General features: G+C 37.8%; 1 protein-coding gene across 4 annotated transcripts in view; it reads left to right on the forward strand.

The window, feature by feature from the left end:
- EPHA6 (EPH receptor A6) overlaps positions 1 to 14,692 on the forward strand; it is a 519,018-nt gene that overhangs the window by 257,258 nt on the left and 247,068 nt on the right. For all 4 annotated transcript variants that reach the window (XM_062597081.1, XM_062597066.1, XM_062597058.1 and 1 more), the window contains 2 exons: positions 943 to 1,098; positions 9,907 to 10,242. In XM_062597081.1, coding sequence (XP_062453065.1) covers positions 943 to 1,098; positions 9,907 to 10,242 — 492 coding nt within the window. The remainder of the gene's footprint in view (positions 1 to 942; positions 1,099 to 9,906; positions 10,243 to 14,692) is intronic.

Genomic DNA, 14,692 nt, shown 5'->3' on the forward strand with positions numbered 1-14,692 from the left:
CAGGAGAAAGGAAGAAAGAATTTTTTTCTGAACATGTGTGATGAAGTCTGAAGAGGGTTTTAAAACAGTATTCCATAATGCAGGCCTGACAGATTTATGATAGGATTTATTTTAATGACGTATTTCTGCTTTGTAGGCTAGCAGAAAGCCAGCTAAGGTTGTGCTCTGGTCCAGAACCAGAGGGACTCCTGCTCTAAGTAACTGGGACCTGATGACCTCTGACCATTTCAATGTTCCCCATCCCCAGGGCAGCTGCTATCCAGACTGTTTCCTGGCGCAAATTAGAGTAGCCTCAGGCTTGCAGGAATTTGTGCTGGAGTATATTAGCACCTTCTACCTACATCTTCAAAGGTGGTTTTACCAGCACCTTCTAGCCTCTCGTGCCAGCAGGACACAGAGGACCCAGCTGATGTGACCCTTCTGTCAGAAGCTTCTCACAGGACTGTGGGCAGGTCAAATGCACCAATAAATACAGGGATAAGGTCATCCCAGTCCTCATTAAGGTATTGTGAGGGTAAACACATTAATATTGCAAGTCTCCATTACTTATATATGGAGGCCATATAAATAACTTTGAGAGATAATAAACTACCCTGCCTTTCTCCTTAGTGGCACATGGAACCAACATAAAACATACACAATGCGCTTGTATTTAGTGATATTAAGGAAGTTTTCTAGATGACCATTTCAAGAAGCAGTGATGGCTGTCTATAAATTGGTAAGCTTGTCCCTTACAGTGCTTTCCCATTGCAGATACCAAGAGCAGAGCCTCTTTTATTAAATCCTCATGCCAAAATAAAAATTGTGTAGAATTGTATGATCGGAATACCGTATCGATCTAGATCGGAAAGGAAAGAGGACGCATTATAAATATGTGAGGCAGATTTTACTTAGGACCAAGACTTGCTGCTGTTAGTGAAACATGGTTTTCTTGTTTTGCAGCTTGCAGGCCCGGCTTCTACAAGGCTTTTGCCGGGAATGTGAAGTGCTCCAAGTGCCCTCCCCACAGCCTGACCTACGTAGAAGCAACGTCTGTCTGCCAGTGTGAGAAGGGGTACTTCCGAGCCGAGAAAGACCCGCCGACTATGGCATGTACCCGTAAGTTGGATCAGTACAGTTGTCTGCAATTGCTTTCTTCAGTGCCTCGTTTGTTCACTTGTGTATTTAAGAAGTTGAGTGTGTTTGTGCATTTTGCGTGGGAGTCTGTTAAAAACTAAAGGAGATCTTTTGAACTCTGAATTTAAACAGCAGGTTTCTATATAGTCCTGATATCCCTGAAAATGCCAAAGTGTTTCTTAGCTTAGTGACTTTTAAAATTGTATTTCTGAACAGTTAAACAGAATGTAATGATTGTCACGTAGATAAATTTTAATTGTGAGTATGTATTTTAAATACAATACAATGCTTGTACAAAAAACTTTATTACGCTGAGGAGGCATACAAAGAAAAAAAAAGTGATACAACAGATCCTCCTGTTTCCCTAGGTGTAAGTGAACATTTTGACTATAGGACAAATATCATCCCAACATGTTGAAATGAAAGCCTGCCTCTCTAAAACAGACAGCAGAATCATAAAAAGGAAGGAATGGAAGGACATATCCAATCAGGAGGAGATATGATTAAACACTCTAGCATATCTTCTTCTTTCAAAACAGAATTAATCCCTCTCATACAGCTGTGATAATGAAAATTGAAATTGAAAAATGAAAAAATGAAAATTATGATAAAATAATTTTTAGAAGATAATTGTTCGTTATCTTTGTTAATCTAAATTGGCTTTAAGACAAAACTGATGCCTAGCAAAGGAGAGATATTTTTATTATTTGATCAACTTGCTCATGTCTAGAAACATTGTAAAAACATAATTTTTCTTTTCAGTTATTAAAATATTTCTCCTATATTTTTCATATGCAGTTCATTACTTGCTGGGATTCATCTTTTGGTCGTAAAGCAACCATATCTGTTTAATCTAAAAACTTGGAACTAACAGCAGTAGAACTTAAAGGTCCATGGATGAAATACTCTATTTATGTATAAAATACTGTTATTTGAAAAGGACAATTAAAATCTGTTCACAAAATTTTCTAAGATACATAGTTTCCTATATAGCATTGTGCTAGTGGAGGATTTGATTCAAATTAATTTTGTGCCACAGTCCTCTTGTTAAGATAATTCTAAAATAATTAACCGGTTAAATGCATGAAGCATTTTAACATGCTAAGTGTACCAAAAGCTTAAGGGATAAAACCATCAAAACAAGGTACAGCCACAAAAAACAGCAACGCACAGTCAGAAGTTTGGTACGTCTCCACTGGATAGGGCAGCATCACGTGGAAGTATCTGAGCTGACTCTGGCAAGGGATAAAGCCACGTTAGCAGAACTGACCTGCTTCCGTAGTCATGCCAGTCTTTCTGTGGCACTGCCCTGGGCAGTCTCGGCGTGCATATATATATATATATGACCTGCAGCTGATTGCCGTAGTTGTAGGCATTCTGTATCAAAAGACCCAAAGGGCTTTAGCAGACAGTTGTTTCGCCATAGGGCTTTCAGAGGAGAAGGTTAAGTCCTAACCACCAGCTACGTGTGGCGCATAGGGTTCAGAGAGGTACTCCAGTCCATCCAACTCTTTCTGCTGTCAGAAGGAGCTCTGGAGCACGGCACGTAAGCTCATCTTTTCACACAGAATGGGAGAAAACGATGTTTGTCTAGACTTCCCGCAGGAAAATAGTGATTACAAGTAACTGCACTCAGATGAGTGCCCTAAGCACGGAGCATTAACACTTACACACAGAACTAACCCCTTCCCAGGTGCTCTTCACAGTTTCTTGTTTAGAAGGATGGTTTCATTCATGCATTATGTAGATGTGGTTTTGTTTTATTTACAATTCATTGATTTTCATCTCCAAAAGACAGTTCTTTTCAGAAAAATGACTCACATATGGCATTGTGATTCCGTAATTATCTTTCAGAGCTCAGTTCGAAGCCCAGCTCGTCATTAGTATTGATAAGGCAGGAAGGAGCAGGAGAGCTTTGCGGCACCAGGGAGCAGGTACTTGCAATGCCCCTGAGCTGCTTCCTCTTCCCCAGGGAAAGAAGGATGTTGAGGGCTGCCTTGGCTGAAAACTGGCAGAGGAGACTTGCTAAGGTCCCTTCCTGCTGTGGATGGCAGCCAGAGCAACCGAGTGAATGGGGACAGGGAAGACATCAGCCACAACAAGGGTACTGGAGCCCTGTCTTTCCCAGGGAGGCAGTGAATCACGTTCCAGTTTCTGCTTTGCTCTTGGTGCAGTGCCACCACGCATTGCCTCTCATTCAGCCTCGGTAGGAAGGTATCGGTACTACCTTGACTTCAGCGGCAGATGCATTCGTATGCATTCATCTTATACCTACCATGATGATTACTGCGCTAATTGTCAGCTCTGCAAATGATGCTGAGACTGACAGGCAGACTGGGCTCTTAGCGTCTTGCACATCATCAGTAACGAAGAGTCTACAGGCCAAATTATTCCCTAAGTGGTGTCTTTAGCCCCAGAGCTTTCAAATTATGCTCTCAGTTATTAAAATTATGTTTCTGTCATAAATACAACCTCACTGCCTTCGGTGGGTCTGCGCAGATGTGGCTAATTTAAATTTAATAAACAGTGGGACTGGTGGTGTACAAGACAGAGTAGATTTTAGCTTGTTCCCTCCAAACTGTCGTCCTTTACTGTGGTAAGTGGAGTTCAAAAGTTAGAAGAAAAATGAGCAGATTTGACTAGTAAAAAGACAAAGCTGTGCAGTAAAAAAAGGCCTTATCCACCTAATCACTTTGGAGGTAATTCTTCATCTTTGATGACAATTTGCAAATTTATATCCTGAAGTGTGAGAAGTGAAATAAGAGATTAGAAAATTTTCTTGTGACTTCTTAAATGAGAGTTGGTTTTTGAATCAAAACCAGAATGAACAGTGTGTATTCCTCCTACAAACCTCTTCATATGCTACCATTTTGAGCCAACTGTTTTCATATCCATTTTATTTGCTTCCCCAAGTGCTGCAAAGCAGTATGCGTAAGATAAGTAGACACGTTATTTTCTTTCTCTTTTCATTCTTATATATAATTAGAAAATATTCCTTACTCCAGAATTTTTCCTCGCTCCTGGAAAACTTGCATGTGCAGCAGTATAGAAAATAAGGACTTTGATTTAAGAGACTATGAATTTAAGAGTTTAGCTTCGAGCATCCATTTTTTTCAAGTTGAGCTCCAAACTCTAAGTTCAATAATTCTGTGAAAGTGCATACTATATGCTTTTCAAAAATTGTACAGTTCCCATTTTTACTTCATATAACCATATTTTATAAAAGAAAAATGTGCACTTTTGTAGGGGAACATAATAGAATGCTAATTTTAATAAGAGAAAAGAAAATTACATTAGGATATGTTGTTAATCTCCTTCTCCTAGCCTTTTCCCATTTGATTGGCACTTATCAATCTCTTATCAATCTCTTGCTGCTACACTTTTTCCTTACTGTATTTCTTTGCCATCTATGAGTATTCTATCAGTGAGCTGTCTGCACACACAGCGAGCAACAAATAGCAGCATATCTAATCCCCTGTCTGATTACTCTTTATATAAACTCCAACATTTCCCACTGTAATGTAATTGGATAAATTGATCCATCTTTTCAAGGTCAAAGGCAGGCAAGCTTATATTGAATGTGTGAGTCTGAACACATTTCTTTTCATGTTATGCTTAAATAATTTTGAACCCAACACATACTGTTCAATAACAGTAGCTTCTGCCAGAAGCTATGTTCTCTATCCTGAAACTTTTTAAGAGCTGCGTAGAGAGACATTGCTGTCTGTCAGCAGCAAAATCAAGCCACATTCTTGAAACCTTTAACACTGCTGTATCTATTGTTATTCATATGTGTATTTCCTTACACTTTACCATTATGCTCAGACTTGGAATATTGTTTTGCAGTCTTCAGCTCCCATCACGATAAAATCCTTCAATAATGCCTCATAGAAAAAAGAATAAGTGATTCTGAAAAGGAAAAAAAATGTCATATGGCATTTCACATCCAATGATATTACTTATCAACACCATATATGTGTGTGCCATGTACAGTATGTATCTACCATGTATATGTATGTATATATATAAAAAGCAATGAACTGAAGAGACCTAGATGCTAATTCTGGGTAACCTCAGACATGGTGGTTAACTTCTGGCCTTCCTCTCTGAATTCAGCGGGCAAATATCTCACACTTTTAAGGGTCCAATAGTTTGTAACTGATGATTCTCACTTAAAAAGCAACAAAGTGCTTTCCACATGGTCATCACACAGTAGTATTTAAAAAGCTGCATTTTCCTTACTAGACTTCGGCAGCATTTGGTTGGCTCCTCCCTTCCTCTGTAAAGGGTAAAATGTGCTTCACCTTCCTCGAAGGAGAGCACACAAAAAGCAAGATACACTCGTCTCTGTTGCCCTTGGCATGGGCAGTGCTTCCCCATAAGACATCGACTCCATTGAAAGTGCAGAAATGCTTGTTTCATTATAATCCTGAAATGAAGCAAAAGACATTGTTCACACTTGGGCTGTGTTTTATCTCAGAAGCAGAAGAGCATATTTTTTTAATGCTCATCCCGCTGAACTGTGTTGTGCTCTGTTGCATGAAATCCAAAGTCATGAATTTTGCCATGAGGAAAGGATCCATCATTTTCACCAATATACTTGTTTACCTTAAAAATCAACACGAAGAAGTGCCTGAGAGCTTTACACACAGATGTCTGCAGAAGGGTTATTGCTGCCAAGTTTTTTCAATGTGTCAAATAATCTTTGTATAATTCATAAATGATAACAAAGCAATCAGGCCACATTCATAAAAGCCCAGTGACACATAATTTAGCTGAATCTGAGGATTAGAATTAATTGTCTCTCTTTGTTCCAAGTTCTAAATCTTAGTAAATGATTCACTGCATGTCATTACAGCTTAATATTTGCATGAAATCACAGTTTAACTGGCATAATTTAGCAGCAATTAAAAACCTATTTAATTGTCATGCAAATTGGCATGAGGGGCCTTGAGTATGAAGGGTGTTTCAGATTTTTTTTCAGTATTTGCAGGCGGACAGTTATATTCTTTCAGACACCCCTAAGGTAATTGATAATGTTCTCCCTACTCACTGAAATCTGAGTGTACAATAATTCATGTTTCCTCTTATAATTGAGAATTAAGTCTCAAATCATAAATGTATCACCTTTCACTCTCTAGTGGAAACCAATTAAAAAAAAAGATTATTTTGTCTACCATATTGATTCATCTATTGATGCGTTCTATATAGAATAGCAAAAACCTGGTATAAAATTAAAATAGATAAAGCCAGGGAAAGAAAAACTTCTTTATCACCTGTATCCACAACAATTCCTATACTTTGGCCTGCCAAAGGTGATCAAGTAACTTACAAAAACTGAGCTATGATGACCCATTGTCATAATATCTATAGTTTACGTAGGATTAAATTTAAACCAGTTTTAAAACATTGGCTTCAATCCTACAAGCAATTACACACATACTTAGTTTTAAGTGCATGAGTATTACCAATTATTTCAAGGGGATTACTGATTTGCTTAAAGTTATGCACATATGTAAGTGTGATTAAGGCTCATCCTCTATATTCCTAAAACTCCTCATTGGTTTTAACAGTGGGAATTTGTTAAGACTAGTCATTATTTAATTCTCACAGCATGTTTTTAGGGGAAACATAATTATTTCTCTCATCTTCACATAAATATTAAAAACTGGAGCTTAAGGAACCTGTGTTAGTGTTAGCTTATTCCCAACTAAGGATGCTAGAGAATGCTTTTCAGGGTAGCTGGCTGTCCAAATTTGCAATAATTTTATGGGAAATTGAGAAGAGTGTAATTCTGCCTTGACTGTCGAAGAACTGAGACACTCAAAGATACAAGGTGCTTTGGACCACGTCAGCATCCTCAGGGCTGCACCATGTGTCTCTTTTCCTTTGGAAAACTATGTATTAATATTATTCATCTTTATTAACAAATTACATTTAGAAATACTTCCATTTTAAGGTATTTCAAATGTGTCAGTTTTATCACAAGGTCACAGCCAAAGGCCAGGAAAGAAATATCCACAATATTCGCTGTCTATAAAAGCTGCAAAACACAAAAATAAATATCTTCTGCCAGGATCCAGAAATATTTATTTTTAGTACAAACAAGCCCTGATACTTTTCGGCTAAATGATTCCTTGATGCTTTAAATCATGACTGGTCTTTATTGTCAGGGGCTCTTTGGCTGCTAACCATGAACTCTGCACAAGCAGTTATGCTAACACACTGAAAATATCTTAAACCTTTTTGTTCACTAGTAATGCAAAGCAGCACCTCCAAGTATGTTAATTTGCAAGTGCTCAAAATCTAGTAGCTCACTCATCAATAACTTACTTACCTCAACGTAAAAAACATTCAAATAAAACCACAGTCTCAGATATTTAAAGTTACAAGTAAATATCAGAAAGAAAAAAGCAACACAAATATTCAACTACAACTCACAGAGAAGCTTAACATGTTTTAGTTCACATTATCCCCCATGCCTCCATATGCAATTTTTTTGCTTTGCAGGCTTTCCAGCTTTTATGCCCATATTTATGCCATATAAGTAAACACCTATGATCACTTTAAAATTACTGCTTTTGGTGAATGATGACTTTTTTCTCTGACTATTATTGTCCCCATCCTTCATTAAAATTAGTGTTAGTTCTTGCTGCTATATGAAGTGATAGCTATTACCTCTATATACTTTGTCAGTAAAATAAAAGATATATTAATGTTTTCTGGTAAGGTATATTCTGTTTCAGTATTCAGGATCATCTTTAAAAAATAAGAATGTGAGTAAATAGAATTATTTCAGTTATAAGTGCACATTTCAAAACTATTCACAGGCTTGAGTTTCTAAATTACTTTTTTATTCTGTCAAATAGCTTAGAGTTTAAAAGTCCAGTCAGAGCACCAGAGGTGGTAGTAGTGGCGTATCTTAAGAGGAAAAAATTTGGAATTGAATGAATAGTAAAAAGTAGGTATAACACTTTCTTTATTTGCTGAGATATGAGATCCTGATTTATTTATCAATCATTAGGAAAAGCTCTGCTACAGTAATCATGCCATTTCCCTTCCTAAGGCAAAGGTCCAATTTATCTGAGAGTCCTTTGGGCACAAGGTCTTGGTCTCATGCTACAAATTGTTGAGCTGGAGCTTGCAAAGGTGTTGATCAGGGGTTTTTTAATGTTTGGTTCTTCTCTGATTACCATTTTTATTAAGGACAGTATGATATTTGACTTATCAGACTTTCTCTGAATGGACTTGGCGTGCCAATCAATGTGTTGGTTGAAGTATACTCTATTAAGAATTATCTGAGGCTATTTGCAAATCTTTCATATGGCCTTTCAATCTGCTTTAGAGTCCCTAAGGCAATAAAATGTTCACTCAGAGTCTCACTGAGAGTTTAAACAGTATCTCAATCAAAACTTTATGGTTATGTCTTGCATGCAGGTTGTATAAATCATGAAAACTTGTAAGAGAAGAATAAACTTTTCCAAGCTCTGCTAACCATTCACTAACCAATCCAAGTGCTCTGTGATTTTATGCTGAGCACTGGGAATATAACACTCAGTCAACTCTCAGGAAAAAAAAACGCAGCAATTGCTGGTTGAAATTTACTGCGGTCATCTTACATATTTAAAACTTGCAGCATAAGGACTTGCATTTTGCCAAATCCCTATATTTTACAGAATTTCTGTGAGCATTTTTTGTTGTGTTTACAAATTATGTTTGAAACCTTGTGTCTGTAAGTGCTTGTTGAATATGTTAGGTTTAGAAAGAAGCATATGATGAGAAATGGAGATAAGATGATTCAGACTCTTAACAATTTCTGCTTTTCCTTCATCCCTTAATCTCAAAATGATCAGACGATAAAATTCTTCCATCAGACTCTGGAAACTGGTAAATAAAGCCTCAGCAGATTTACATGTGGTCCTTCACAGCGAGTCAGTATAAGGGCTTCAGACCTGTTGGACGTGCCTTGGCTGATGTAGGCTCCATCCGATGTGGATCACTTGCAGTTCATCGAAGGCATGTGCAGAGCTTTGCCACCCCTTTCCCTGCTAAGAGCCTTCCTATACTCTGTTTGCTGCTACCACCTTTGTATTCCTCCCTGTGGCCTTGTTTTCCTTCTCCTCCATCCTCTTACATCTTTAGCTTGCAAAGGAGACGTCTTCGCCCTTACGTTGATGCTCTTGTGAAGGTCTGTGGGGGAAGGAGAAATGGGTAAACTGCCTCTTGGGCTGAATGCTCTTAGCCCATTACCAGCTTTCTGTTACTGAGCAGCAGCAAAAAAAAATCCCAGGGGATCATAACAGTGAAAGACTGCGGAATAAATGCAAACAATCTTACATTTTGTATTTATTCTAAAGCTGTTATCTATTCACTGACTTACTCAGTTTAACACTTATAAAACATCAAAGATAATAAATATCAGCAAAGCCTGCCTCACTAGACATAAAACAAGGAAATAAATTTTGTGGTTAAAGTTCTACCCCAGTATCCCACAAGATTAGTAGATATTTAATACATTTTTTTTTTGTTATCAAGTCTAGGTTTGACTTTCCCAAATCATTTTATATATATTGCCTTAAATTATTTCTGAGTTCTTTCTAATTTATTTAGATTATTCAGCTCTGTATGAGCTTTGCTCTTTATTCTGGACTTTTCCGATGAATTTGTTACTGAAAAGAGCCATGGCTCTTTTAGCTTCTGTTTGCCAATAATTGCCTTAAGATTGTTTTTTGGCATTTCATGGTATACTGACAACTGTAACTTAACAGGCTTTCCCTTCCTTTCCCGCAGGGCCACCTTCTGCTCCAAGGAATGTAATTTTTAACATTAATGAAACAGCTCTCATGTTGGAATGGAGCCCACCTAGTGATACCGGTGGAAGGAAAGACCTCACATACAGTGTAATCTGTAAGAAATGCGGGTCGGACACCAGCCAGTGTGAGATATGCGGTGGAGGTATCCGCTTCATCCCCCGGCACACAGGTCTGATCAACTCCTCCGTGACGGTGCTTGACTTTGTGTCCCACGTGAACTACACCTTCGAAATAGAAGCCACGAATGGCGTCTCCGAGCTGAGTTTCTTGCCAAAGCAGTTCACAGCTATCACAGTTACCACTGACCAAGATGGTAAGTTCTGTTGCTGCACATCTCTTTCTGAGCCCCTGCCATTTGTGCATGTATTAGGTATATTGTTTATTTATTGGGAGGCTGGGTCAGGGACTTAGTGGGTTGTGCAGCTTGTTACACATGCTTTTGGTGAGGGCTGACTGAGGGCTCAAAGTGCTTTTGTCAGTGGCCCAAGACCTCTGTTACATCGAGCACAAAAACACATCTTCGCTTGAAATTCAGTGTGCACTTTGACTACCTGAGACTACCTGTATCAGTGGTTCATCAGAGTTGAGGTCTATGTCCGGTCCTTCTCCAAGTCTTTCCTTTTGATTTTGATCGTGAAAGTCTGGAATATCACACTATTTATCCATCCATTTCACAATCCAGAGGTGAAGTGAAAGCAGACCCATTTTCTTTACTATCCATATTTCATAGTCCTATAGCATGCTTTACTATAAGATACTTCAACATCTGTATGCACCACTTCCTTAAGTGAGGTACCCTAATAATTTTTCATTCATTTATCTATTTTTGAGCTCTATTGCTTTTGAGATTTTTTTTTCCTATTTCAAATTCATATTCAGGGCAGTCCTTTATGAGAAACATGAGAAACTAAGAGAGCTCTGTCATTTATTTCTGCAACTTTTTTCTCTCCCATCTATAAAAATACATTACTATGCCAGCAAATGGCAAAGCAATCTATAGTAGTGTTATCTTCTGGCTTGTGTTACTGTAGATCACAAGGTTATTTCAAAATTATCCCTTGCTGACATTTGTTCCAGAAATGTTTTCACCTACTGTGCAGTGACATTGCAAGTGCAGCTGAACTGTTTGAACTGTTTCCTGTAGAACAGGAACTAAACTAGCAAAAATAGAATATTGAGTAGCAGAGTAGTAGAGCTGTGGTAATATAAACGTTTTTAGTAGAAGTGCTAATATTGAGGATCCCACCATGTTCCAGCGGTAGGAAGGCCCTGGGTTCTGTCACTGATCAGCCTAGCAAAACTCTGCTTACCTGTGTATCTGTCTGGGGCAAGCAGTTTTGCTGATGAGTAAGTAATGACTTGTTTGCCTTTGGGCATATGAAAATTAACATCTTGCTGTGATGATGATGATGATAATGATAATGGCAATACTAATAATATTCATGCAAGTGGATCAGGAGAAGCACGAAAACTGCTCCCTTACCCTTCACGTGATGGGGGTAATAGAAGAGCTAATTATGTAATATGCCTAATTAGATGTGCCTTGCACTGAGAATTGTCTTAAGCTCTTGTAGGCTATATATCAGGTTGTGAACTTGTGTCTCTCTTTTGCTTTCTCATTAGAGGAAAAAAAGTGGGGCCAGAAGCTGCCCCTGTGTATACTTATTTTTAGGTGTTTTGATACATGGTACTAACTGCAAGTCACCAACCATGCACAGGTGGAGGTCACCAGAGATATGCTTTATTTTTAAACTGGCTAACAGCTGTCTGAACATCGCTTGTAAAGGGTAGTTAAGTGGTAGGCTTTTAAAAAATAATATATCTTTTGCTGTTGTCTGTTCCCTGTATGAGGATATAGATTTTCACTGCGGTTCACTCAAAAGAGGGGAAAAGACCAATCGTTTGGTAATTTGTGACACACTGACAGTAAACTCTAGAGTGCAGGCTGCTTGCGTTTCCTATAATAATTCTTACATGACTAAAAATGCTGTTGGAAGGGCTTTGGAGAATTTAAAGCCAGATTTCCAGAATATCCCTCAGTTTATTTGGATATAAAAAGACAGCTTTGCAGGAGGAAGAATTGTAATAAACGACATGGAGGCACCTATAAAATGTCGTTGTAAAGATAAAACTATTTTTGTAGGATTAGAAACTGTATAGTTGTATAAAATCATAAAATGGTAACTGTATATTAAAAAGATAAAGCGAGAAAGATAAAGTCATAGGAAATATGTCTTGGAAGAAAATAATGGAGTTTGGTTGATGGAAATTATTGAGACAGCAATAAATATTTTTTGTGAACTTCTCTTAGTCATGAATAAAAAGTAGTAGCAAGCCGACAGCTAAGGAATCTGACCTGAGAACAGGAAGCCGTAGAACTAAAGCTGCAGAACATTGCAGAGACTTTATTAATGGTTGTAAACCACACTAAAGTTCCCAGATAAAAGGGTTAGTGACCTTTTTAGTTTTATTGTTAGCCAACTATTAGCTAACTATTTATAGCTTAGCTTTTACCGTAGTTTAGTTTTTGCCTTTATGTTGTAAATATTTTCTAGGGGTACCTCCAAAATGTAAGCTGTTGCAATCTTGCCTTGTAATCTTACTTATCATGAAACAGGCAGCACTTGTTGTATGTTGTGGCAGGACCATGCGCATTTTCATATGAGCCAAAGATACAAGATTAGAGCAAAAGTTTGAAGTGGCAACAAATCGATACCTTAATGTGTACAAGGATTGCATTAGCAGAAAAAATCTTAAGATATCATTGGTTTAAAACAATTTTTCCCTTTGATTTATGTCTAATAGAAAAGATGCATAATAAATTAGTTAGACAAAACTTTTATCTCGTGTTCATATAATCTTTTATATGTAATCTTCTCAGGCATAATGTTTTAATACTTTTTATGCTATATGCATTGCATTGGTATGATAGACCTCTTTATAAATATATAAATTGCTTTCTTCAGTTGTTATTGTTAAGAATGTGGAACAGTATCTGTAGCTGCTGTAAATCGAGATCATTCTGTGAGCTACAATAGTTTACAGTAGCTAAGGAGCATCATTTAATTTTCTTTTAAGCATATTGGATTTACTTTCCTCTAATTGCCCTTTCTTTATATTGTTTACTTGGAATTAACAGATTCCTCTTTAAGTATGCAAAATTATTAGTTTGTTCTTTAAGAGTTTTTCCTTTTTCCTCTTTTCAGAGAAAGTATCTGTCTCTGTTGGCATTTTGCTGGCTAAGTTCATGTAATGAAGAATACCATGAGCATCCATAAAAACTGCAGAATTGTATCCCACTCCAGTTAATGAGCAGAGGACTGTAAGAATGTGAAAGACAGAATGTGTTAGTAGAAGTGAAATAATTCAAAAGTGGTTAATCATAGAATCTTAGAATCACAGAACCATTAAGGTTGGAAGGGACCTCTGGAGATCATCTAGTCCAACCTCCCTGCTCAGCAGGGTCACCTAGAGCATGTTAGGCAGGATGCTCATCTTCATGCACAGAGTTCTACCATGTTAATGTTAAAATCTTAACCACCTCCACAAACAACCACCGACATCAAAAAGATTAAGTACACTTCTCAGCTCTAACAATGTCAAGAAGCAACCTAAAGGAAAGTAATATTTTTGGGGGGCTTTGCAAACTACATCCTGCAGACCAGCTTATGATTTGATGACTAAAGCATTACCCGATCTGGGCCAATACTGGTCCAGAAAAGAAAAAGACTTATAAATGTTTGCTTGGTTAATAATATAAAACCCATTTGTAGCATTCTTGACTTTCTTAGTTATTAATTTCTTACAGATATTCAAAAAAATGTGCTATCCATATGTTTTCCCCCCATGGGTTTTATAAGGGAAGAGGATTCATGCAGACACGTTGTCCATCAGGCACCCTAAAGGACAGCAAACTCATTAGCCAACAGGATTTTGCTAATGGAGGGTGAGACTTCAGAGATTCCAAATTCTCACAAGAGGCATGTGCAAAACGGCCGTGAGACCGCTTACAGCCACCAAGCTGTTGGCTGGGTCTGCAAGCTGATAAGCAGGATTCAAGAGTATTAGCCTTGCTTACTGGACGAGAGACACCGGCTCACCAACCAGTTTTAACCTGTACATTGGCCAGCGAGTAAAAAAGAGTACATGTAATTCCTGTATGACCACCGCACTGGTGAGCATGGGAGGCATGGCAAAGAGGAGGATAGGGATGTGTTAAGAAGCTTAGATGTTGCAGATGGAGAGATGAGGGGAGTAAGGTATGTGCTGCTCTCGTATGGCTTTGCTTCAGAATATTTTGAGGTATCAAAGTAACCCATACTTCAAATGCAGATAAATGGACAGATAAACAGAGCAAGATTCTGTGCAGAAAAGCACTTAAGCAAAGTTTCTCCCTGTTCGAGGAAGCGCGTGGGGACGCATTAAGTGCTTTCCCAAATCACTGCCAAAGTAATTTGTGAGCAGCTGAAAGGTAAGATATGTTTTCCAAAAAGGCTCATCAAAAATGTTTAACAATACTGTTGCTGAGAAAAGTGCCTGGATGCCTTTTCCTTGTCAGATAAGAAGGTTTTATGCAGCAATAAATATGCTAGGTATGAAGTAATTGTGCTCAATTGACTTTAAATCATTGTATAAAGAGGCAGAAAATAATATGCTGAATTGTAATTTATGTTTCTCTTACGACTAATGGAAGAAGGAGAGACCTCACTATATAACCTTCTTACCAAGGCTTACCAAGCCTTACAGTCTACAATGCCTAAAGA

The sequence above is a fragment of the Rhea pennata genome, chromosome 1 (assembly GCF_028389875.1).
Source record: "Rhea pennata isolate bPtePen1 chromosome 1, bPtePen1.pri, whole genome shotgun sequence".
Taxonomy (NCBI): domain Eukaryota; kingdom Metazoa; phylum Chordata; class Aves; order Rheiformes; family Rheidae; genus Rhea; species Rhea pennata.